This window comes from Chanodichthys erythropterus, chromosome 11 (assembly GCF_024489055.1).
Source record: "Chanodichthys erythropterus isolate Z2021 chromosome 11, ASM2448905v1, whole genome shotgun sequence".
In the NCBI taxonomy this organism is placed as follows: Eukaryota; Metazoa; Chordata; class Actinopteri; order Cypriniformes; family Xenocyprididae; genus Chanodichthys; species Chanodichthys erythropterus.
The window spans coordinates 6276976-6303665 of NC_090231.1; the positions used below are offsets into that span (position 1 = coordinate 6276976).

The window sequence follows — 26690 nt, forward strand, 5'->3', positions numbered from 1 at the left end:
GAATGAGCGGCTGGTCTGTTCTTCTTGTTACTCCATTGTTCTTGGTACCCTGGTCATGGTTTCTCTTACCAGAACTAACCAACTCCAGTTCGTTTACTAACCAACTTCTCTCCATTCACTATCTTGCAATATGATCATTTAAACTTAGTTGTTTGTCACACCTCTGAGGAGTCTTGGCCAATCAGACATTGTCCTGTTTCAAGAGGGCCTTCCTCTGTCCCCAATAAAACATAAGTGTCACATCCCGGTCTGTCTCTGCTTTAGCAGATTGCCATTTTAACCTAATTGCTGTTAAATGGGATACAATACATTTTAAACAGATTTCATTCAAGTCAGGATATAGGAAAGGGGGAAAGAATCAAATTAAGTCCAAATAAGGCATACTTTCAATCATTCAGTCAAGAGTTAACACGAATTGTGAGTGTTTCTAAAGCCTAACTGTTTACAGGTAGTACTTGTGGACACATAATGCAAAATGTATGTAGTTAAAAGATGTTTGATAAGTCCGTTAAAATTGTTGGAACAATTTTGAAGCAGATTTATTTGTTCAACAGTCTCTTTGGCTCTCCTGTGAAGTGAGGAAACAAAAGGGTCTGGATTGTGTCTCTGTCTTCTTGGGTGACCCTTTGGTATGTCGCTTCTGCTATCAGGAAGCATGTGTCGTAAAAGTAATCAGCCTGGCTTTATCTGCAGACGGTCCGGAGCCGGAACCTCAATTCTGAATTAGAATTATGTTTTGAAAGAATCATCTAAATGATTCATTTGTCTGGTTCGTCCACAGTTCTTACAAGTGTGCTGAAATTATTGATCTCACTGACTGACAGCAGCTGTGATTATAAAGGGAAAGCGCAGTGTTCGCTTTCTGTGTCATTCATTCACAAGAAAAGTTATTGTTTTTCATAAGATGTTTTTTGAGTACTTCATACTTCACATTGACAAAATGTAAACCTAATAATTTTATAAAGCTTAATATTTAGTCAAAAACTAAACTAATTGAAAAACGCTTAGTGGAAATGGCTGATATTTGCACAAATAAATGCTACTCTGCCGCCACCTAATGGTTATAGTGGTAATTATTGTCTTTTTTATTTTTAAATAAGTGTTTTCTATCAAATATTGAAATTCCTACATTTTTAAATGTTTGGTTTTAAAATGGGGACATTAAGGATGAACAAGTGATGTTTGTGTTCATCGCTTTAAAAATAACATTTGAAGTGCTGGGGGAAAAAAATGCATGTGCATGTCTAATTACAGACACAGTGTTTTTAAACAGTCCCAATAGCTTCGTCTTTATTGCAATCAATAAAGCTGGTTTATTGGCAAATTAGGTAAATGTGATAACTGCATGAAAGAATGAATACAACATTAATAAGTCAACCATTGATGGTTTTGTGTCAATGTACAGCGAGTACAGAATGACCAGCTAACAGTTCACTGGAAATGCCCGATCTGGCTTAACCACAACCAGGAAGTAACTGTGCATATAGTCTATTTACAGCATCATTACTCAGTCTTCAGTGTCACATTATATTGTTAGATTGATTTGATATCATCTGAAGTTGAAGTGACCCCACTGAATGGTAGTGTAATTATTAATATAATTTTATATTTTTTTATTATAATTTAAATAAAAGTTTTAACCTAAGTTCAAATATCATGAACTAAGATGGTAAATATTATAAAATGTATATTTTATTGTAAAGAAAATATACACTGAAAAAAAAAAAAAAAAACTGATTGGATTTTATTTCAAACAATTTTCACTTGGGAATTGCTAGTAAATTTCACAAATAGTTACAAAGAATTGGCAATTAAAACATTGAATTAACCATGAAATTTTGAAGTAGAAAGACTGAAATAGTATTTTCTTGTACGTTCCAGTAATTAAAGTCATTTTTACAGTGCGAATAGCAGTGCTAAATTGTGAATTGTTGTTATTATTAGGGGCCAAGCACTGAAGGATGTAATCATTAGTGTTCTTCTTCTTCTTCTTCTTCTTCTTCTTCCACTTGAGTCTAAGGCAGCCCATAGAACCACCTGCAGGAAAGTTATGCAATTTGCACACAGATAGAGAAAAGTCTGAAAAATAACCACAGCAATTTTGGTTTATCTCTAACAAATCTCTAAAAAAGTCTCAAACTCCATCCCTCTAGCGCCACCAACTGTCCAAGGTTTAGACTCTTGGTAGCACATTTATGCTAATAACTTTTGAACCGTAAGGGTTAGAAACAAAAATTCAATTCGATTGCATCCTATGACAAATTTTCATCATACAAATTTTTCCACCATTTTGAATTTTCCAAAAAACAAACATTTTCGAACTCCTCCTAGCCGATTTTCATCACAATTGAACCAGATCATTTTCGGACCATGGCGACAAAACGTTATGGAATTCAAGTTGAATAGATGTGAGGGTGTATCTCTGCAATGCTTAGTGTATTCTGACCAAACTTGCTGTTTGTTATGACAACCATGACCTGAGTGTACCTGCACAGTTTCGGCACAGTGCCACCTAGTGTTCAGGAGACATGAAAATGTCTCTTTTGCTTATAACTTCTGAACGGTTTGGCCAAAAAACACAAAACTGGTCTCTTTAGATTTGGTGCAGCATGCCGAGCTGAACCATATAAACCATTTTGAGCATCCGCCAATTTGAATTTTGTCGTAAAATGCTATATTTTATGAACGTATTGGCATATCGTTACGAAACTCCTGATGGTACTCAGAAAGTTTCTATATAGTGCCACCTTGTGGTCAAAAATGCTTATAGCTTTTGATTAGTTTTGCTTACTGTAATGAAACTGGTTTAAATAGATTCCTTGGGTCATGCCGAGAACATAGATACCAGTTTTCCCATAGTCAGCCAAACTTCCTGTCCGCCATTTAGATTTTTTTTGAAAACTGACTTTTTAAAATCCTTTCACCAAATTTGAGTCAGATCATCTTTAGACCATGCCAGAAAAAAAAAAAAAATGGATTTCATGTTGATAGACAAAACCATTTTTGATGATGGCATAATGCCAAAATGACGATGCTTTGACATATTGACACTAAACTTTTTGTCATTGTCACCTTACTCTGACCACACCGCGTCAATTTCATCACAACACCACCTATTAGTCAAAAGTGATAAACCTAGTGAGTGTATTTATGATTTTTCAGCCATTTTACCTAAAATCATCTTAAAATGTCTTTAATTGCTCATTGTTGCAGTTAGTCTGATGCTCTCAGCCAAGCTGACATGCCTTCTTTGTGCTTCGCCCCTTAATTGCTGCTTGCGTCTATATTTATTATTATTATTACAGTCCACTGATTGTTGTGCCTAAAACACAACTTTTGCGTAGCCTCTTGTACCTTACTGATATATAGCTGTAATGTCACCTTTCTCTTACAAGTTGTGTGTTTGTGGTTGGCCTTTTGTACAGACAAAGAACGTGAAAAAGCGAAGGAGCGCTACATCAAAGCCACTCTGAAACTGCATGAACATCACAACGAATATGTGCTGTCGGTGAAGGCTGCCCAGGTGCATCACCAACTCCACTATGGTCAAAGTCAGCCAGCCCTGCTGGGAGCCCTGCAGACGCTACAGGAGGAAATGGTGCTAATTCTGTGAGTCAACATCAATAGCATCAGCACTTTAATGTTAAACAGTGCAATCACAAAGCTAATCACAAAGCTATGCAGTTGCATTATGATTTTGTCTGAGCTATGAATGAAAAAAATCGTATTTGTCTTACTGTGTTATTTTAGTGGGTAGACTGAGTAAGTTAAGTCTAAATTATTTATAAATACTATACTGAAAAACCAAGAACAAATTCTCGGTACCAAAGTGGACTCTCTTCTCGTTCTGTTCCCGCTTTAGTTTATGCTTATGCTAAATACAGGGCTAACTAAACAAAATGAATATTCATCATTTCTTTTAATAAACCCACAGCTAAAGGAGTGTGGGGGCTCTAACGCTGACTCTTCAACTATCAACATCTACGCAACTCTGAAAACAGGCGTTGTCTTCTGCATTAGATAGGCCTAAGATATGTTTTTTACTCTGTATAACAGTAGTTCATTGTAAATGTATTTTAAACATAAAAGATAAGATATACACTACCGTTCAAAAGTTTGGGATCGGTAAGATTTTTTTATATTTTTAACAGAAGTTTTGTCTGCTCACCAAGATTGCATTTATTTAATTAAAAATACAGTAAAAACAGTAATATTGTGAAATATTATTACAATTTAAAATAACTGTTTTCTATTGGAATATAATATAAAATGTAATTTGTTTCTGTGTTGGAAAAGCTGAATTTTCAGCATCATTACTCCAGTCTTCAGTGTCACATGATCCTTCAGAAATCATTTTAATATGATGATTTGCTGCTCAAGAAATTTTATTCTCAATGTTGAAAACAGTTGTGTACTTTTTTTTTTTTCAGGATTCCTTGATGAATAGAAAGTTCAAAAGAACAGCATTTATCTGAAACACAAAGCTTCTGTAACATTATACACTACCGTTCAAAAGTTTGGGGTCAGTGAGAATTTTTATTTTAATTTTTTTGAGAAGAATTTAAAGAAATTAATATTTTTTTCAGCAAGGATGCATTCAATCGATCAAAAGTGACAGTAAAGACATTTAAAATGTAACAAAAGATTAGATTTCAGATAAATGCTGTTCTTTTGAACTTTCTATTCATCAAAGAATCCTGAAAAAAAATATTGTACACAAATATTTTGTACAATTGTACACAATAAATGTTTCTTGAGCATCAAATCATCATATTAGAATGATTTCTGAAGGATCATGTGACACTGAAGACTGGAGTAATGATGCTGAAAATTCAGCTTTGATCACAGGAATAAATTACATTTTCAAATATGTTCAAATAGAAAACAGTTATTTTAAATTGTAATAATATTTCACAATAATACTGATTTTACTGTATTTTTAATTAAATAAATGCAGCCTTGGTGAGCAGACGAAACTTCTTTTAAAGACATTAAAAATCTTAGCGATCCCAAACTTTTGAACGATAGTGTAAATGTATGAAATAGTCCCCCCAAAGAATTAGAAATGGCCAATTTGTCCCACATTATTTGATATTCTTGACATTACGCACAGCTCTGTTTGTTGTTAGGATGACAAAAAGTTTTTAGGTTGCTCTGTCTTAGTGGTTTAACAGCACTCGTCAATGAGTCAAAATGAGTGAGATGGCCAATCAGATCAAAGAAGGCGGGGCTTTACCGTTCACAGAAGATGAGTGCGAATTCCAGCACAACACTTTAGTTTTACTGTTGAAAGAGTGCGTGGAAAGATGTAAGTATCTAAACATTTAATATTTGACAACTGTTTCACGAGAGGAATGTTGAACGACCGACAGTAATATCCAGGGATGAAAGCTAACTATGAAATTTCGTCGTTTTGAATTTGAAAATATGCTATCATTACATTTGATTCATGTAATTCATAACTGAATGTGACTTAATCCCCCCACCACTCGCTCATGTGCTTGCGACCGGTCTGCCGGTAGGTGACGCCCCCACCCCCCAAAGCATGTCGATCGCCCCCTGGTGGCTGGCTGCAGTATATGTCATAAACTCCGCCCTCTCCATGTAATCAAATGAGATGAGATTCAAACTGAAAAATCCAATTACACTTCAAAAACTTTATTTCCGAAGATTGTTTCTATCATTTTAAGTAGTTCTCATCTCGCAGACGTATGTTCAAGTGCTCGTTTCACCATAAGTTTGGTTTTAGTTAGTTTTTTGGTGCTATAAAAAGGTCATGATTGACAGCTGTGTTTGCGATTGAGTGTGGGTGCGACCTTGATGCTGCGGCTTCACCTCACTAATAGGCACTGACCTTTGCTAGGATATTTTTGCCATATTTTTCTACCCTGGCGCACTCATTACCTTATTTTAAGAGACACGGTACAGTGACAGTTATAGACTTCTGCTTTTTCTCAATGTGTGATATGTCATCTTGTTTAGTTCTCACAAGCAATGTGAATAGTCGTTACTCATAGTTACAGTTAGTCAAAGAGAGGAGGAAGTCATTTTGCCGAGTGTCTTGTGCTTGAAAATACACATGACTAATGTGACTTACTTTTTCTTAGGAAGGAGATTCTGCAGGAATATTTTGATCTGTCCAGTTTGCTTCATGAAGAGGTGGTCAGTGTTCACACTGAAATGGCCAATGCCCTGAAGGCCATCCAGCCCCACAAAGAGTACGAGAGCTTCATCCAGCAGAACAGGTATATACCGTTCCCTTTTGTTCCCAGTTTTTGTTGAATGCGATGGGAACCTCCACTAGAAGAAAAAAGGATGTTGGAAACTTCTTATCTCCTAAAGTCAACATGAAATCATAACTGACCCTGTTTACTTTCATAACAAATGTTCCTTCTCTTATTGTTTATGATTCATCAGTGTGCATTAAAGAAAGAAAAATAACTCAAACAGTTGCTCACAATCTCACAATATTTTATTATGACCTGTGACGTGAAAGGTTACAATAAATAACATAAAATAAGTCCAAAAATTAAATGATCACTGGCAAAACAGCTTCGGCCATGTGGGCTGGGCAACATAATATAACTAATAACATCATAGCCCAGTTTTTACAGTCCAATCAAATCATGACTGATAAAATCAAGTCTTTTTCTGCATGATTTCGTTATAAATATTCTGCTATATATTATGCATTTTAAATATATTGGAAATTTCCTTTCATGTTACCTTTAAAAGCATAGTTGGGATCTTTCTGTATGCACATGTCATTGACAAATAAGGTTTTTAAAGTGTAAAAAAAACAAAAACATAATGAAGATATAATTAATTTTGAAGTTTTATTAAGTGTTGTAAACAATGAGATTATGTGTTTTTTATAATCAATTAACACTGCTTTTGTCATTTTTTACAAGAAAAAAGATTTAACCAAAATTTCGGTTTTACCGAATTACACTTTTGGTTATACTGAATGACAGTATTTTCAAACAATGCTAACAGGCTGATATCTAGCTAGCTGGTAACACTGTACAATAAGGTTCATTAGTTAACATTAATTAACTACATTAGTTAAGATGAACTAATAATGAACTGCACTTATACAACATTTATTAATCTTTGTTAATGTTAATTTCAACATTTACTAATGCATTATTAAAATCTTGTTAATATTAGTTAATGCACTGTGAACTGACATGAACAAACAATGAACAACTGTATTTTCATTGACTAACCTTAACGAAGATTGTATTGTATTGCTCATGGTTAGTTCATGTTAGTTAATACATTAATGTTTTACTAATGAACCTTATTGTAAAGTGTTACCAGCTAGCCTGCTAATTAGCTTGCTAGCTATTTAGCACAAGGACAATCAAACATTTTATATTTAGTACAAGTTTTTAAAATATTACAACATTTTTCATGTTTTATAGCGGTTGTACCGAATGACCTGATGTTTCATGCGTATGATCAAGTGAAAACATGAATTTATCAGATAGTTAAGAGTGAGTTAGTTACTTTGCTTCACAACAGTGTGGTCCTTTGCAGGTGTCTGAATTATGTCACATCCTGTCACATGATATTGACCGCATGACTTGATCCAAAATGGTCCCTTTATATTGGTTACTCCGAATTACATCAATGAAATTCATTCTTTCTCATAACAAAGCATCGACTTCTACACATAATTTGAATTCATTTTTGCACTATGTTGATATATTATGTTATAAAATCATGCCAGAATAAAAAATATAAACATTAATTACATTTTAAGCTATTTTAATCACAAATTAAATGGCTGTATTGGCCTTTGGAGGGTTAAACCGAATGACCTTTTGACACTTCAAAATCTTTAAAATACCTTTATATGTAGCAAAATATAATTAAAACCTTTTGGAATCAATGTAAGAGATCTAGTTTTACTACCTTACATACTTTGGTCATATATACTTTGGTTTTTTATTATTATTACGGCCTTTAGACAAAAAAATGATCCGTCACGTCATTGACCCATGTATGTTTATGTTCAGGTCGAGAGGAGAGATTCCTGCATGTGTGGAGTTTGACAGCAGTTTGTTGGAGGATGCTGAAGGTCTGAAGCCTGAAGATCTGCAGCTCAATGAGCTCACAGTAGAGGGAATCCAGCATCGGTGAGGTTCTTCTTCTTTCATCGCTGGGTAGCATAATAGTGCAAGTGAAACCACAAATGTCTTTCACAGAAAGACAGAAGTGAAATCATAACCCTCAGGATCCTTGTGATTGTTTCTGAAACTGTCATATGAATGTTTGGAACATGTGTGTTTTTTGGAGATTAGGAAATGAACTCTATCTTATCTATCTATCTGATACTGTATTTTTGCATAGTCTGTTTGCTTTTCAGTTGATTATTGTGTGTGTGCACGTGTTTTGGCCATAAGGCGTCAACTTAAGCTTATTAGGAAGCAGATAATTGGTTTTTCCAATTACTTACACACTCAAATTCACTCTCTAAGCAGAACATCTCAACCCATTATGTCGTTTTCTACAACAAAGAGTTATTTTACAACACTATTAACGCTTAACACTTTTCACACAAGCTGCAAAGTGCGTTAAACTGTTTTGTTTGTTTTTTCCAAATACTTTTTTAAACACACATTTAGTAATTCATCATGTGGTAATATAGAAAGCACAAAAACATATATTCAGTATGGCATCACAACCTGCTCACATACTTTTGCATCTGAAGTGAAGAAAACAGCACTACACAAAGCTGTTCACACACTCAGGAAAGTTATAAAAGGACCACACACTAAAGCCGATCACTTTAACTGAATAAACAGCCCCCTCTTGACGCCAGGCCTGACATCCAAGCAAATGTAGTCACGCTCCATGATTCACACACATATTTCCTTATATAATGTGTTACTTAGTATTTCTGGCCCTCAGCAATTTGACTATATTCTATCGCATCACAGCTCATTTTGTGCTCTCATGGCTTCTCATATTTTCTCTTCTCCAAGGCTCACTGCTGTGGAGGAGGAGCTCTTGTGTCTTGCTAGTACTCTTGGTTCCCAGCAAGCAACTGTCAACCAGCTGGAGTTGGATCTGCAGGATGAGGAAGGTTCTGCAAACATCGGCCAGAGGTGAGTCTGTGAGCTCTCCATACGCACCACAGATCACTGAACTCCTCTGCTCCAGATTTGCAATTTAAATGCCAAATAGAGTTCAAAAAGGAAGTTTACACATCTTTTTTAGGTAAGTAATGGTGGTGCTTCAAATTACTCACATCACGGTTTTAGGGTCAATGGTTCGGTATGTGCTCATGTTCATGGAAAAAAGGGCTACTGTCAAATAAAAATAAAGAAAAAAAGAACAAATAATCAAGCTACAAGCAACAGCAGCTATAAATACAATAGACCAAAGATACAAATAAAATAAACAGTGCTTTTCAGGTTATTTAGGTGTCTAACAGTAGTTTCAGGCACAGAAATGGAATAAAATAATCAAATGTAAAATAACATTGCATATAATCTTCACTGTATAAATTAAATAAAGATTAAAGTTACAAAAGCTATTCAGTCAAGAGCAGTGCCTGATTTCCTTGTCTTTTGTAGTTTGATTAACGTTAAAAACACAGACAGCAGCAGGAATATTAGGCTGCTGTCACTTTAAGACTAATGCATGGATCCAGAATACTGACACTGATACACGCGTTATCAGTGATACACGAGTTGACACTACTGCTGATTGGCTCACTCTCTCCTCCCCCATCATGAGTGGACACACCCCCTCCTGCTGATTGGCTTACTCTCTTCTGCCATCATGAGTGGACACGCCCCCTACTGCTGAATAGCTTACTCTCTCCTCCCCCATCATGAATGGACACACCCCCTCCTGCTGATTGGCTTACTCTCTCCTCCCCCATCATGAGTGGACACGCCCCCTACTGCTGAATAGCTCACTCTCTCCTCCCCCATCATGAATGGACACACCCCCTCCTGCTGATTGGCTTACTCTCTCCTCCCCCATCATGAGTGGACATGCCCCCTACTGCTGAATAGCTCACTCTCTTCTCCCCCATCATGAGTTGACACACCCATACTGCTGATTGGATTACTCTCTTCCCTCATCATGAGTGGACACACCCCCTACTGCTGATTAGCTCACTCTCTCCTCCCCCATCATGAGTTGACACACCCCCTCCTGCTGATTGGCTTACTCTCTTCCCTCATCATGAGTGGACACACCCCCTACTGCTGTTTGACTACAAAATTGTTGTGGTGCTAAGTCTAATCCACTTTCAACAGCGTTTCTCAGAAATTGCTTACTACACCTTTAATGGAAGCATTCTGCAATATATTATATATAGTGTATATCAACTTTTTGTGCCTCAACAGTGGCAATAAAAGGAAATGAATCAAAATGAATCTAATCAAATAATTTTAAAAAACGTTAGGAACATCCAGATTTCACCAAATTCTCACCACTTTTTGCATTAATGTGAGCTTGTCCTCCCTTGTTTTTTTTTAGAGTGTATCAATTCAGTAAGCGTAATGCTCTGGAGGACAGCAGACAGCAGGTAGTTCTGTCCATGGTGGCTCGCGCTCGTCTGGAGGCCCAGCGGAGGATTCTGGCCGATAAACTTCAGTCTCTGGGCAATAATGAGGTCCCAACTGTTGGCCTGGATGATGATCGGATATCTGTCACCTCCAACAACTCAGTGAGTCCAGTCTCATCTCAATAAATCTGTCCGGAGAGCTTCAGATATTCCTACACATTTGCTGAAAAGGTTTCAGGATAGCTTAGATTAACCTTTGGATTTTCCAAGTTTATCCAGCTGTATTATAAAAGCTGCATATCTGACTTTTCAAACATCCTTATTGGCAGGTTGACAGGCTAATAAGAGCATGAGAAATCTTGAGTTTTTACATTATCTTTTAAAATAAAAGTTGACTCGGCTTGACATCTGTTGACTTGGTCCATTTAGTCAAGGTAGAAGGAAGATAACTAGAAGTTGCGTAGATAACTAGTATTATTTCTAAACCCCAGAGTGAATCATGATAAGGCCCATGTATTCCTAAGGGATAGAGAGAAAACTAAATTATTGCACAGAAACTTTGTAGAAACTTTTATAACTTTATAGAACATTATAATTGGACTGAAAATAAAATAATAAAAAAACATATGGCCCCTGTAAAGAATATAGTGGCTTCTTCAAAGCTGTAAAATGCAGCACCATAGAGATGTACTGTAAAGTATCAAAGCCAGTCATACTGTGTTGTTACATTGATTTTGAAATATGAGAATATGAAATATTGCATAACCTTGTTGACTCTGAACTCCCCTGACTTGCATGTTGCTGTTTGACCTTTCGGAATATGGTTGTTTGTCTAACATATATCAGAAGACTGAGACATGATTCCACTGTAAATCATTTTTATTTGTGTTCAGCTGACCTCCCAATTTAACTGTACGTTCTCCAAACACATGTATTGCTTAAAAAAACATATTTTGAGTATATACAGTAAGGAGAAAATACATTAAGTGAATTTCTTTAGTTTTGAAAAATAGAATATTTATTTTCATGTTTAAAACATTAAAACTTCAATAGAAAATGCAGTTTAGACACACGATAGCAGCTTTCATCTCTCTGACATTGAGTCGACACACAAACCCTCCTCCCATCACTCGCTCATTTAATTTGCTCCGGATGAATATTGTTGGTGTTACAGGGCTTGAATTTGGCGTGGGATTGCACATATTGCGCATAAGTTTACTCATTCCCGCAGATTTTGTGCTCACACCCAATGTGCGCCACATAAAGCCGCCTCTCAGTACTAAATGAAGTTATTTTTCACTTCTTATTGAGCTTAAACAGTCAAATACAAACAAAATATGTCAAAATGCCAGTCTTGGCGAGTATTCACGTAAACACAGACAGTTATGGTTTAAGTGAACGTAAACAATTGAGAAAGAAAATGCATAACAGTATAATGGATCCGTGCGTCAGATCTTAAAGTGACAGCAGCCTAATAAACCTGCTGCCCAATTATGAGAAAAATATCTATATGGCAGTTTTTCCCCATGGTATTGATGTCAAAATTGTGGCCAGTGAAATGCTGAGTGACTAGTAACTTTGGAAAACCACTAGACACAGTAGATGGAGAGCAAAAAAGTTAAATATTGTCAAGCCCTGATAATAATATAATATAATATAAAACTGAGGGCTATAAATACACACCCAGGTGAAAAAATACTATAGTAATTTATAGTAATTACTATAGTGTTTTTGAACCATACTATAGTAAATTGTAGTAAACTGTATATATTATTGTTTATAAAACGGATAGTTCCGGACCTTGATTCTGATTGGTTGAGCCGCGTTCAAAGCCACTGTAAAATTCCTAAAAACATACAGCTGATCGCTGTGCCACTGAGTGTGTATGTTGCTGAATCTGTCTTAGCAACCACTCTTAGCAACGTAAACATACGTTTGTTCTCTATTGATTTTGTTCATTGAAGCTTACTGCATTATGTAGAAGAGTACCTGGACCTGGATTTAGATTTCGCAATTTCCTTCAGGTCAGTCCTATGTTCATAATAAAAAATCAGTTTGAATGTCCACTGCGATCTTGTCCTTTAACATTTAATGGCTTTTCCCATGCCCTGCTGACACTGACAGCGCTAGTCAAAGCATTTGCATCTTGTTGTTCAGATTTGTTTGTCATGCCGTTGTTTTATTCGCCATGTTGTTTTCATGCAGGAGCGTGACAAAGAACATAAGCACCTCAACATGGACGTAATCGTGAGCCATCTCAGCAGCTTGTTCAAGCCCAAGTATACGGTTAGTGATATTGGGTTTGGTGGCAGTCTTTCTCTCGCTCCTCCTCCCCGCTCATTGTTGTGTCTACGACTTTCTGTAGAGTAGTGTATTTTATACATCTCGCCAGGTTCCCCCCGCCCTGACGCCGGTGCCCGAGGCGGAGAAGCCCTTGAAACAGCAGGGCTGGTATCACGGTGCCATCCCCCGTCCGGAGGTTCAGGAACTGCTGAAGAACGATGGGGACTTCCTAGTTAGAGAAAGCCAGGGCAAACAAGAAAACGTGTTGTCCGTGCACTGGGGTGGCCAGTGCCGGCACTTCCTCATTCAGAGTGCGGACGTGAGTGAGTTTTATAGGTGCTTTTTTGTTCCTGTACATAGTGTGTGCAGTGGTAAGCTGACATGTTTGTGTGTTTATTTTAGGGTGTGTATCGTCTTGACGGTGAGGGCTTCACCTCTGTACCGCTGCTAATAAATCACCTGCTCACCTCCCATCAGAACGTCACAAAGAGGGCAGACATTGTGCTGAAGAGACCCATCCTCAAGGTTTGTCACTGATCCCAAATCAGTCTTATGATTACTATACACATTACTGCTCAGTAGTGACAGGCTGATATCTATTGGGCGAGGTTGTAAATTGGACCTATTTTTTTTCTCATTTTGAATGTTATCATTTCCCCTTTGACCAAATAAGAGCTTCCCCTTTCCCTGCCCACTTCAGAATATACTAACAGTGCTCTCTACAATCTGATTAAAGGATTAGTTCACTTCTGAATTAAAATTTCCTGATTTACTCACCCCCATATCATCCATGATGTTTATGTCTTTGTTTCTTCAGTCGAAAAGAAATGAAGGTTTTTGAGGAAAACATTCCAGGATTTTTCCCATATAGTGGACTTCACTGGGGTTCAACGGGTCGAAGGTCCAAATGTTAGTTCTGCATGATCTACATGATCCCAGACGAGGAATAAGAGTCTCATCTAGTGAAACATGTCATTTTCTCAAATAAATAAAAATGATATACTTTTTAACAACAAATGCTCGTCTTGCACTGCTCTGCGATGCGCCACGTAATCATGTTGGGAAGGTCACGTGTGACATAGGTGGAAGTCCTGATCCAGTGTCCATAAAGCGAATGTGCAAAGACTAAGTGAAACACCCTTTACAAAAAAGGTAAAACAACCATGTTGGACGGTTTTGAAGTTGGAAGAGAAAATGAGATGAGTTTTTTGCCCTACTGCGGTACTTCTGCCTGCATCACATGTGACCTTTCCAACATGATTATGTAATGCGTGGCGTATCGCAGAGCAGTGCAAGATGAGCATTTGTGGTTAAAAAATATATAAATGTTTATTTTTTTAGAAAATGATCGATGGTTTATCTAAATAAGACTCTTATTCCTCGTCTGGGATCATGTAGAGCTCTTTGAAGCTGCACTGAAACTGACATTTGGACCTTCAACCCGTTGAACCCCAGTGAAGTCAACTATATGGAGAAAAATCCTGGAATGTTTTCATCAAAAACCTTAATTTCTTTTCAACTGAAGAAAGAAAGACATGAACATCTTGGATGACATGGGGGTGAGTTAATTATCAGGAAATTTTAATTCAGAAGTGAACAAATCCTTTAACTATTGATAAACTATTTTCATTTTTTTGGATTGTGGGTTTATGAATATTTTCAAATGATAATGTAATGAAAAAAATCATTATTATTATTATTAAAAAAATATCAATAACTCACAATATTATTATTATTATTAGTGGTAGTAGTTAGAATTATATTAATAATTACATTAATATTACATTGTTAAACTGTTAAATTATTTAAATATGTAATACATACATAATAATAATAATAGCAATAATAATTATTATTATTATTGGTATTATTTAATTATTAAATTAATATTTAAATTATTACATTTATTTAATAATAATGATTTATTTATTTATCCTTTTTAAGATCCACCTAGAAAAAAGTTCATAATTTAACTCTTTTACACAAAGATTCTTAAAGAACCTTTCATCAAATGACAAAAGGACATTTATACATCTTAGAAGATCAAAGTTTAATAGTTAAAAGTTAAATGTTTATAATTGAACTTTATATTTGAAGTGTCTTTTTATCTACTAAGAGAGTGGGCATTAATGATATGTAAATATGGGCATTGGCCATTAAAGGGATAGTTCACCCAAAAATGAAAATTATCCCAATAGACCCTTTTACAGCCCACGTGATCAAACAGTTGCGCGCGCATTTTGGCAACGGAAGTGGTGTTGTTGCCTATTGGTTTTAACGTGTTAGCAACTCTGAAAGTTTTTCAGGGCTCTCAAGTGTAACGCACTCTGCGTGACAGTCACTCCTTTCGGTCTTTTTGTCACGCACTCCCGCCACACATTGTATTTCTCACGCAGAAAAACTATTTTTCATATTTAATATGCCGCTGCGCTGGGCAGGAATCAAGCGCGTCTCCCCTGGAGTAGCCTGCCACTTATCAGCCAATCAAAAAAAGAAAGAGGCTACACAGTAGCCAATCAGAAAATAGCACTATTGTATCTGGGTAAGATTTAACGCAACAACCAATGAAAAAAAAGCATATCCTGGAATTGTTCGCCATCATCCTCGTTCACCCACAGAGGAAAACAGCTCTGAGCATCACTTTGAGCACAGAGTAAGTCATGATCTCCTATTTTAATGTTACAACAAATTCACAGCTTGTTTGACACAAACAATGAAAACTTGACTGCTGTTAGAGAATGTTTCCCAGATAATCAGCATCAGTTTTTCATGAGTGTCTGAACTTAGTCAACAGTTTTACAGCCTGTTCACTGAAAACAGCTGCTCAGTAGTCTAGACCTAGTTATATTTTCGTTATCACACGATGACTGACATTTTGTCACATTAAACATCTCTCTCTCCAAATAGGCTTAATAATTTTATTAGCACTAAATAAATTATAGTGTATTACATCGTCAATGTTATTGGTCACTTTAAAAATCATGTCATGTTGTTGGATATTAGTCATTCTTGCCTGTCTTTAAAACTTGAGAGCCCTGGTTTATGTATATCTGGCCACTATATTTGGCCATCTGCTAACGTCTTCTATCCACTCGACTACACGGATCTGATAGCCGGATACCATTTGATAAAGTCAACTTTTTAAAATAACTTTATCTGTCTGTGTTGCTTAATCCGCTCGCGAAGCTGTAGATATATATATCACTTTCGGAGTTGCTAACACGTTAAAACCTATGGGGAACAACACCACTTCCGTTGCCAAAATGTGCGCGCATACGTTGACACGTCATCATTGTGTACAAACAGTAAAAGGGTCTATATGTACATACCCTCAAGCCATGGTGTATATCACTATCTTCTTTCAGACGAACACAATCAGAGTTATATTAAAAAATATCCTGGCTCATCCAAGCTTTATAATGTGTTATGAATGCCAGCGAAGATCCCTCGATTGGCCACCGGAGATCTCACTCTCCCGAGTATTAACTGGACTACAAATCCCAAGCACCCACATACCTGGCCTGATTATCATATCATATTTCATATCAGCATCATCATATCAGTTTGATTCCTGTTTCTGTCTGCCCGTCTATTGACCTTTTTTGGATTACTGACCTTGGATTGTTTGTCACCTGCCTGTTACCCTGTTGTTTGCTGCCTACCCTGATCCTTTGCCTGGTTATGAGTACAGCTATTGTGCTGCCTCTGACAGTGTTTATTACACTGCTGATAAGACCCATGCCTGCCTGTACTGTGAGCTTGCTGTTTACCAATAAACCGCGTATGGATCCCAATCAACCTGAGTCGTCGTCACATAAAATCTCGACACTCAAAATCTCGAGTGAATGGGGCTCGAGATTTTAAAGCCCAAAAAAGTGCATCCATCCATTATAAAAGTAATCCATACATCTCCAGGGGGTTAATAAAGGCCTTCTGAAGCAAAATGATGTGTTTTTGTAAGAAAAATAACCATATTAATAACTTTATAAACTATAATCACTGGCTTCCGTTAACGGAATGATGGATGGATGCACTTTTTTGGGCTTTAAAATATTGGTTACTATTCACTTCCATTATAAAGCTTGGAAGAGCCAGGATATTTTTTAATACAACTCTGATTGTGTTCGTCTGAAAGAAGAAAGTCATATACACCTAGGATGGCTGAGTGCTGTGATTGAGCAATAATTATTAAGTTTGCATAGATTAATTCATTTTTTTGTGTGGGGGGGGGGGGTTTAGGATAAGTGGGTGTTGGAGCATGATGATGTTATCCTTGGACAGAGCATTGGTCGGGTAAGCCCGGATATCTTCTGTGTTATATAAAAAGATTTAAAATTCATTAAAGATAAAAAATAACTGCTCAAACCAGTTCTTTATTAATGATGTTGCTTCTTGTAATGCTTTGGATGTTTTTAGGGCAACTTTGGTGAGGTATTTAGTGGCCGCCTGCGTTCAGACAATACGCCAGTCGCTGTGAAAGCCTGCCGAGAGAATCTACCTGCAGAACACAAGAACAAGTTCCTAATGGAGGCCAGGTTTGTATATACACTAATGAACACACACATACTGTGTATACTCACACATACACACTCTCATTTAACTAAACATATCTCCATTTCTATCCCAGGATCCTAAAACAGTACGACCACCCAAACATAGTGAAGCTAATCGGCGTCTGCACACAAAAACAGCCAATATATATCATCATGGAGCTAGTCCAAGGTACGTCTAAGAGTTCATTAAATTATTTAAAGGAAAAGTGCACCCAAAAATGATCATATACTTCCTTTATGCTGTTCCAAAGCTGTATGACTGTCACAAAAATGAGGTATTGAGCAGTAAACCAGTGTAAGTAGATCATAGAGCTGCACGATTAATTGTTAAAGATCGTGACTTCGATTCAAACATGATCTGATTCCTAAATGACAATGATTCAGCCATGTCTATTTCACCTTTGACAAAATCACATCAGAACATTCAAATCTGTTGCTGTGTCCCAATTTACATAGTATCCGTCCTAAATAGTATTCGAAATTATAATTAGTGTGTCCCAAATCGTAGTATGTTGAAATGAGCAGTGATGGGAATAATGGCGTTATAAATAAATGGAGTTACTAAAGGCGTTACTTTAGTAACGAGTAATCAAACTAATTAATTTTTCCCCATTACAACGCCTTTACCGTTACTGACAAAAAAATGCTGCGTTACTATAATTGAGCTCAATAAAACGGTTTTCATCTGAGTATATATGCTCTCTCTCAGCTATAGGAGCTACAAAGTTTTTTCTCTGGTGTATGTTGGGGTTAGTCATACACAAATATAATTTTAAACTGATAATAATGTCCGATGCTCCGTGTGTGTATGTCTTTGAGCATGTGAGAATGCCCTTTGTGACATGCTGGATAGAAAATATGTGGAATAAGTTTTTTTCTAGTCGACTAATAGTTGTTAGTTCAAGTAGCCATTAGTTGACTAATCACATTTATATTAATTTGATTTCTTAAATACTGGAGAGAATAAAGCATAATAATGAGCGTTTACGTAATATAGGCTATATAGCACTCAAGCGTAAAGCTTGCCATAAAGAACTGGCAAAAGTAATGATTATGAATATAACAAAAAACAGCAAGGAGACATTTTAATTGTTTATTAATAAACTAATGTTTTCTGAATCCGTGTCGGCTGCAAAGATGAAGTTGACATTGCTGACTCTCATCATCTCTGTGGACGTGCTTAGAGAGAAAATGCACATTTCATTCGGATTACATAATCAGAGAGTAGCCTATTTCTTTTCGTTATGAATTATTTTGTTTTAAAGTAGACATTTCAAGCTTTCCATAGATATATTTCTCATGTCTGTGAGGCGAGCAGCTGATGAGTTTCGGATCATTTAGCCTGTAAGACGCGCTCCAGTTCACGTGCAAGTGATCGCGCCTGCGCCATGATTATATTGTCATGATTATATTTTCTGCTATATTTGCTTGTTATTTATGAAATCCAGGCAATTGGTTGATGAAACATTGATTACAATTAAGATACATTTTTTCCAAATGAAATTCACTTTAAAGAAAGGTTTTCTACAAAACAAAACTTAATGAAGTGGTCAAAATCACGTCTGACCCACTCCATGACTCCCGATATATTGCACATCTTACGATGTATCCTATCTTACTCATGCTGTTCACTTTTCATATTCAAATAATGAATTTAAAATATAACATAGGCTTATTTAAACATAAATATGAAACTACGTTTTCTTTAATGGCTACAACACGTAGTACAGTACAGAGAAATTTCATGTCGTGAGCAAGAGCAGATCATAAGTCATGAGTCGGATGAAGAATAATTTATTTTTAGACTTATATTTAATATTAGGGACAAGTTATTTGACATATTTTTATATTTTTTTCAAGTAACGCAATAGTTACTTTCCCTGGTAATTAGTTACTTTTATAATGATGTAACTCATTTTACTATTTGTGAGAAGTAACTAGTAACTATAACTAGTTACTTTTTTAAAGTAACATGCCCAACACTGGAAATAAGTATTCCAAAGATACCTGGATGGTCCATTTTTTCCAGTTAGAATCCAAAGTTCAGATCCGTGCACACTCGTCTCTAACGGCTAATATTGCCCACAACCCATTGCGCTGTGGACGAGGATTTGATGAGAACTACAAACATTAATAAAATGTGTTAAAAAAACTACAAACATGACGGATATGCGAAACCGACGGTTAAGCAGAGCAGTTAAGATAAAGGGGTTTGAGTGATTAATAATCAATATCTAACCTGACGAAAAGATATTTATTAAATGTGATCCACATTGTTTTTCATCTGCAACAGCAGTGTGAACTTTTATAATGATGTATTTGGACATTAACTTTTAAATACATCATTATGCAAACATAAGGAGAGTTCTCCCATGACTGACAGATCAACTTGCAACTAATGTTATATTTCTCTCTGAAATGGTTGGAAATTTATCCTTTTTCTTCACAGAAACAGTACATACTTTTAGGGCATAGTATAAGTTGGCGAATTGGGACACAACATGTGTTTGCACTGCCGCTGAGCCAGAAAGAGCCGTTATCATATTAAACAGCTTCACAAACCGTGTTTTCAACACTTTATCATTATTTCTGTGCTACAAATATTCTTTTTATTAAAGAAGTACTGTGATAAAAATGTATAGTTCAGATAAAAACACTGATGTCTTTGAAAGCAATTAAAATAGAGCAAATCACATTTTGAAAGTAACTTGGTGCTTCAGATAACAACTGAATCATTACAACATTACACATGACGTTAAAAAATGTATTAATTGTTCAAAACCACTGATTCGTCCAGTAATGAAACAAGTGAATTATTTATGAGTGAGTCATTGAATCAGTCAGATTAATTAAACATTTTAAATGGCAGCAATTAACATTTTGTCAGAACCTCTAGTAAATTACATGTTATTTTTTTTAGTTGTCTGTTCAGAATTGTGGGAGAATCATGATCTCTATTTGAAATAAATTAATCTAGAATCGTGCAGCTCTAGGTGATAATTTATATTGTTAAGCTCCAAAAATGACAAGAGCACCATAAACGTAAGTTATTTTTTGAAGAACAAACGTATGTAGAAAATCATGAGATAATATTATTATTAAATTGTTGTATTATTAAATTAATAATAAATTATTAAAGTTATGAAATAATAAATAAAATATGTATTTATTTACCATGAAAAAAATCATATAAAGGAACTCCTTTTTTATTTGCATATTTATTATTATTATTATTATTATTATTATTAATAAATTATTATTTTTTTATTATCATAAGTATTAAATCAATGAATAAATGATGACGAACTATGAGTTTAAAATGTTCTCTTGATGGTGTATTCTCCTGACAGGAGGGGACTTTCTGACGTTTTTGCGCACCGAAGGCCACAACTTGAAGCCCAAGATGTTGATCAGGATGGCAGAAAATGTTGCGTCTGGCATGGCATACCTGGAAAACAAGAAGTGCATTCATCGGTGAGAGTTTGAAAATGAAACAGAAGGACAATGAAATATAGTGAAATTATATACTCCATAAGATCTCAGTCTCAATGCTGAGAAACTAAAGTAGATCCATAAAGCACTAGCAGACCTCATAAAGAGCTCACAGCTGGTTTTTATTGAATGCAATAAGTAGACTCTAGGTATTTCTCTATTATGGTTAAGTCTTTTTACCAGCGTTTTGCAAGCAATGCCCGATGGGAAGATTTTGGGATAATGAGACTGAGAGGAAATGAAACCTCACTGCTCCATCTGATAGTTTCCCTCATGCTGTGTCAAACGCTTCAGTGTCTCTCGAGAGGATTGAGTTTTAATAGAGCCAGTGAATTCTGTTTCTGTCTGTCATTGTTATACTTTTTTTAGTTAGCTTTCTGTCTTTCTCTCTATGCTTTCATTTATTTCAAAGCAACCTACAATAAATCTCTCTAATTTCCCCTGTCTCTCTCTCTGTCTCTAGAGATCTGGCTGCCCGTAACTGTCTGGTGGGAGAGGAGAGCGTGGTGAAGATCAGTGATTTTGGTATGTCTCGTCAAGAGCAGGATGGTGTTTATTCTGCTACAGGAGGAATGAGGCAGATTCCAGTCAAATGGACGGCACCTGAAGCCCTCAATTACGGTACCAACTTCACTATTATGCTATATTAACTTTCTAATGTTGAGCATGAAAAAGGTCTGCAAAGTTACAAAGTCCCTCCAGCGGGAGTCATTCTCTATATCAGTGTCACTGTTTCTGAACTCCCTCAAACGCCTCCATTGTAGTTTTGAGTTTTCATCTGGGATTGAACCCAAGGAATATGCAAAAATAAAGGGGCGGGGCCTGGTCGAGTGAGTTAGTAGTGTGTTGAAAATCATGGGAAGGGGCGAGACATTACTGAAACACGCTTGAAGTGCTTGACCAATCACGACACACTGGTGCAGCCGACCAATCCGAGCACATTTTGCTTCATATCTTGTTAAATATGGATATTTTCTTACACAAACGCATCGCTTCGCTTCAGAAGGCCTTTATTAACCCGTGTGGAGTACATTTATAATGGATGTATAGATGTACTTTCTTCAGATCATACTTGTTGATCCCGTTCACTGCCATTATAAAGCTTGGACATGTCAGGATATTTATTAATATACTTCCGATTGTGTTCATCAGAAAGAAGAAAATCATATACACCTAGGATGGCTTGGGGTAATTTTCATTTGAAAGTGAATTAATCCTTTAAAAGCACACATTGCTAAAGGATTGATCTATTAAAAAAGAACTAAAACAGATGTTAGACTATGCATGTTTTAGTTCTGTACAGTTTGTACCCAGAGCGCAGAGTATCCTAAACAACACTGCATTATGCCTGACTGGTCATGATTGAGGGTTTTACGTCTCAACACTGCCCTCTGTTGTTTCATCAGGGCGATACACCACTGAGAGTGATGTGTGGAGTTTTGGAGTGCTGTTGTGGGAGACGTTCTCCAGAGGAGTCACACCATATACCATACCACAAAACATGAGTAACCAACAGACCAGAGACGAGGTGGAGCGAGGTACTTCACACACTCTATAGTGTATATATAACACACACACATAAAACTACAGCTAATCGCCTGTTTGCAGAGCAAGGGTTGGTTATATGTTTTGTTATTGTTTTTAGGATATCGTATGCCAGCCCCAAATAACTGTCCTGATGAAATCTATGCCCTCATGTGTCAGTGCTGGCAGTATGATCCGAGAAATCGACCCTCATTTCGAAAACTAAAGGCAGATCTGTATGCTTTAAGTCGGTAACACACACACATGCTTACATGTAAGTGCATATATTTTATGATGAGGCCAAAGCAAAGGATTTATTTTTTTGCATTTGTGTGCCACAGTTAAAAAAAGCAAGAATGCACCATCAGTGCCTTCTAAAAGAGTGCTATTATTTGATTTTATATTATATTCGATTCTGTGTAATGTTGTGTTCTGAAAGGTTTTATTGGTGACATCCTGATGTTTAAAAAAATAAAAAAATTTTGTTGTTGTTTTTTTGCAGATGACAAATGTGATCATATATAAGTCTGTACATTCAATTGTATGAAAATCTGTAAATAAATGTATTATTAATTATTAATATAAAATTTTCAGTATGATTTTTTTAATTAATACGTTTATTCAGCAAGGACACATTGAAATTGATTAAAGTAACCTTACAAAATATTTCCATTTCAAATAAATACTGTTCTTTTGAACTTTCTATTCATCAAAGAATCCTGAAACAAAAACATCTTATGGTTTCCTTAAAAATATGAAGCAGCACAACTCTTTTCAACATCAATAATAATCAGAAATGTGTCTTGTGCAGCATATTAGAATGATTTCTAAAGGATCATGTGACACTGGAGACTGGAGCAATGATGCTGAAAATTCAGCTTTGATCACAGGAATAAATTTCATTTTAAAATATATTCAAATAGACAAGTGCTTTTAAATTGTTAAAATAATTAACAATATTACTATATTTTATAGTGTATTTTTGATCAAATAAGTGCAGCCTTGGCGAGCGGAAGAGACATTTAAAAAAAAAAAAAAAAAAAAAAAAAAGCTTTCCAACCCCAAATGTTTGAACAGTATATGGTAACATTATCTTCTGAGAGGAAATTTAGTTTTTGTTCACTCAAACAAAAATTAATTCCATAAAGTATAATGTTCCTAAATATGTATGCACTGCAGAGCCACACAGGTGTGAATAGGTGTGTCTATCTGTTCATGTGTCTTATCTGCCTGAAGGAGACAAAAGAGAAGACTCACAGCCAAACCTGCACGAGGCTTTAATACTTTGCATAACTGAAATTGAACAATTTTTTTTCATTTCTGCTAATCCAGGATAATTTTTGCTTAGAAACCTGATTGCCATTATTGGGAAAATTCACAGATAATCCAAGCTCTGGGGCTTTTTTAATAAACATGGGTCCAGAATAGTCCTTGAATTATAAGTAAACATTTCAGTGCACTGTCAAACTGCTCACTTAAACTCTATAAAAGCATTGCGAATTACCCTGTTTTTCACCTTTATGTTCTAAAAATGGGTTAATAGTTTGTGAGGTATGGAAAAATTAATATGCAAGTTTCTTGGAAAACAAAAAAAAACATTGTACAGTATATTGCATTTATGAAGTTTCAAAACAGAGGCCCAAAAAAGTATTAGGACACACTATAACAATATCAAAGCATGCATTTATTCAAAAGATAGCACAAGCACACATCTTAAGCAAAACATCTCACAAAAAGAAGTTTGTTAGGTTAATTAAAGTCCATAGTTCATCACCTTCACACCATTTGGTTAAATGTCAATGCAAAAACTGCTCAGAAAATTCAAGAAAAGATCTAGCATTGTGTGTTTGCAGATTCAACTGACATTCTATCTATGCAATGATGTTTATACATTAAGTGTGGATTAGATGTCTTAATACTTTTTGGGACCAGTGTATTTTATGAACTTTAAATTAAAAAAAATTTTTTTTTTTACTATATACAATGCATCATACCTCTACATTTACCGTGTGGAGACGTTGAAACTTGATGCTGGCACATATTTGAGCATCTAGAACGAAACTATTTCCACGTGCACGACAGTCAGAATAAATGCATTCTGATCTAAATCAGTTTTTCTGGCAGAGAATAATCAGCTACATGATGAGCGAAATGACGATAGAGTACCGTGATTATTAAAGACAGGTGGATAAATGCGCTCTCCCTCCCCTTTTGTCAGAATTGCTTTGCAATATATTTGACACAAGTTTAATTTATGGGAGCGTTAAAGACGTCATCAGTGTTCTGAGAGGATGACATTGATGGTCCTGATGTGTTAAACAACATGCCAGTGTGACATGTTGTGTGTCAGCTGACACAACCGCACATAACAGCAAATACTGTTTGAATGGCCTGCAGGTAATCCCACATGGAGCACGTGCTTCCTCACAACACTCACTGGTTGGGGCTGTCTGAGTGCTTGATGTTTGCCATGCACGTTAGGTTTATACAAAAAAAAAAAAAATGTGCAGTTTCATAAGATGGTTTTTCGAAAGGCACATTGGAGAAAGGTTCCCAGCTAAATATTTGACAGGATGATCAGCCTTACAAGGGGTCAGGAACTCATAGGCCGGTCAGGCACGCAGCAGGACACCTTTCTCCAAAGGGCGTTTCAAAGCATTGTGTGGAAGTGCCTGTGGCAAATTCTCTGAGTGTTTTTGACAGATGTGTCAAATTTAAATTGCACCTTTAATTGGCAGTTTTTGTCCACATGCAATTAAAAATAATGCTTAGTAAACTGGACATATAGTCAAACCAGTTCTGAATCACATCAGAGATCAGTTTGCTGGAGGACATTTGAATTTTTATGTTCTGCAAGTGGTTTTGCCACACATGGAGTGTTAAGGGTTAGTTCATCCAAAAATGAAAATTCTGTCATTCATTACTCACCCTCATGTCATCCCAAACCTGTAAGACTTTCATTCATCTTCAGAACACAAATGAAGATATTTTGAATAAAATCTGAGTGATTTTGTCCCTCCATAGACAGTCTACGCCACTACCACTTCATAAAGAGGTCATAAAACTAATCTATATGAATTGAGTGGTTTAGTCCAAATTTTCTGAAGAGACATGGTCAAATTATATGATAAACAGATTAAATTAAAGGATTAGTTCACTTTTAAATAAACTTTTCCTGATAATTTACTCACCCCCATGTCATCCAAGATGTCAATGTCTTTCTTTCTTCAGTCGAAAAGAAATTAAAGTTTTTGATGAAAACATTCCAGGATTTTTCTCCTTATAGTAAACTTGAATGGGCACCAAACGATTGAAGGTAAAAATTAGTTTCACTGCAGCTTCAAATTGTTCTATTACTGCCCTCCACAGGTCAAAGTTTGAACTAATTGTTATATACTATTGAACTAGCATATTGCATATAAAAATTTGTTCAAACTTTGACCTGTGGATGGCAGTAATACACTTAGCAGTGTCTACACTGCCGGAATTCTAATAGACGAGAAGAAGAAGAAGAGAGCTAGTTCAAGATGAGCATTTAAGGTTAAAACGTATATAATTTTCATTTTTTTTTTCAGAAAATGAGTGATGGTTTCACTAGATAAGACCCTTATTTCTCATCTGGGGTCGTGTTGAACAATTTGAAGCTGCAGTGAAACTAATTTTGACCTTCAATCGTTTGGTGCCAATTCAAGTTTACTATAAGGAGAAAAATCCTGGAATGTTTTCATCAAAAACTTTAATTTCTTTTCGACTGAAGAAAGAAAGACATGAACATCTTGGACGACATGGGGGTGAGTAAATTATCAGGAAAAGTTCATTTAAAAGTGAACTAATCCTTTAAGGCTTTTTTTCCCCCCACATATAAACATTCATCAATGCACACATCGGTTATTATAAACAGAAGCTCAAGCATGTTTGCTTGACGTGCGAGAACCAATGAGGTTCATTCTCGTTTGAGCTTCAGCAAGAACCAATTAGGTTTGTTCTCACGTGTCAAGCACATTGGCTTGAGATTCTGTTTAAGTTCGCTGATCAATGTAAATATGTGAATCAAAACCTACATTCAGTCTGTTAATCATATAAAGCGATTGTATCTTTTCAGAAAATTTGAACTAAACTGCTTTTGCGATCTCTTTATATTAACTTTTTGAGGCATCAAAGTGTCAGTTGTGTAGCTGTCAATGGAGAGTACAGAACTGGCTCAGAATTTATTAAAAAATATCTTCATTTGTGTTCTGAAGATGAACTAAAGTCTTAAGGGATCAACAGGAGGATGAGTTCTGTTACGTTTGGCTGTTGTAGAGACG

At 35.9% G+C, this 26690-nt stretch overlaps 1 protein-coding gene across 4 annotated transcripts in view; it reads left to right on the forward strand.

Moving 5' to 3' along the window:
- The window catches only part of fes (FES proto-oncogene, tyrosine kinase), a 35486-nt gene extending 12444 nt beyond the window's left edge, over window positions 1-23042 (forward strand). For 3 of the 4 annotated variants that reach the window (XM_067401253.1, XM_067401251.1, XM_067401252.1), the window contains 15 exons: window positions 3426-3609; window positions 6108-6245; window positions 8025-8144; window positions 8994-9116; window positions 10504-10693; window positions 12737-12817; window positions 12897-13133; window positions 13217-13339; window positions 17054-17107; window positions 17231-17349; window positions 17442-17536; window positions 20718-20841; window positions 21323-21480; window positions 22266-22397; window positions 22505-23042. In XM_067401253.1, coding sequence (XP_067257354.1) covers window positions 3426-3609; window positions 6108-6245; window positions 8025-8144; window positions 8994-9116; window positions 10504-10693; window positions 12737-12817; window positions 12897-13133; window positions 13217-13339; window positions 17054-17107; window positions 17231-17349; window positions 17442-17536; window positions 20718-20841; window positions 21323-21480; window positions 22266-22397; window positions 22505-22638 — 2012 coding nt within the window. In that variant the 3' untranslated portion in view covers window positions 22639-23042. The remainder of the gene's footprint in view (window positions 1-3425; window positions 3610-6107; window positions 6246-8024; window positions 8145-8993; window positions 9117-10503; window positions 10694-12736; window positions 12818-12896; window positions 13134-13216; window positions 13340-17053; window positions 17108-17230; window positions 17350-17441; window positions 17537-20717; window positions 20842-21322; window positions 21481-22265; window positions 22398-22504) is intronic. The other variant, XM_067401254.1, reaches the window with a different exon arrangement.
- The last annotated feature ends 3648 nt before the right edge of the window (window positions 23043-26690 follow it).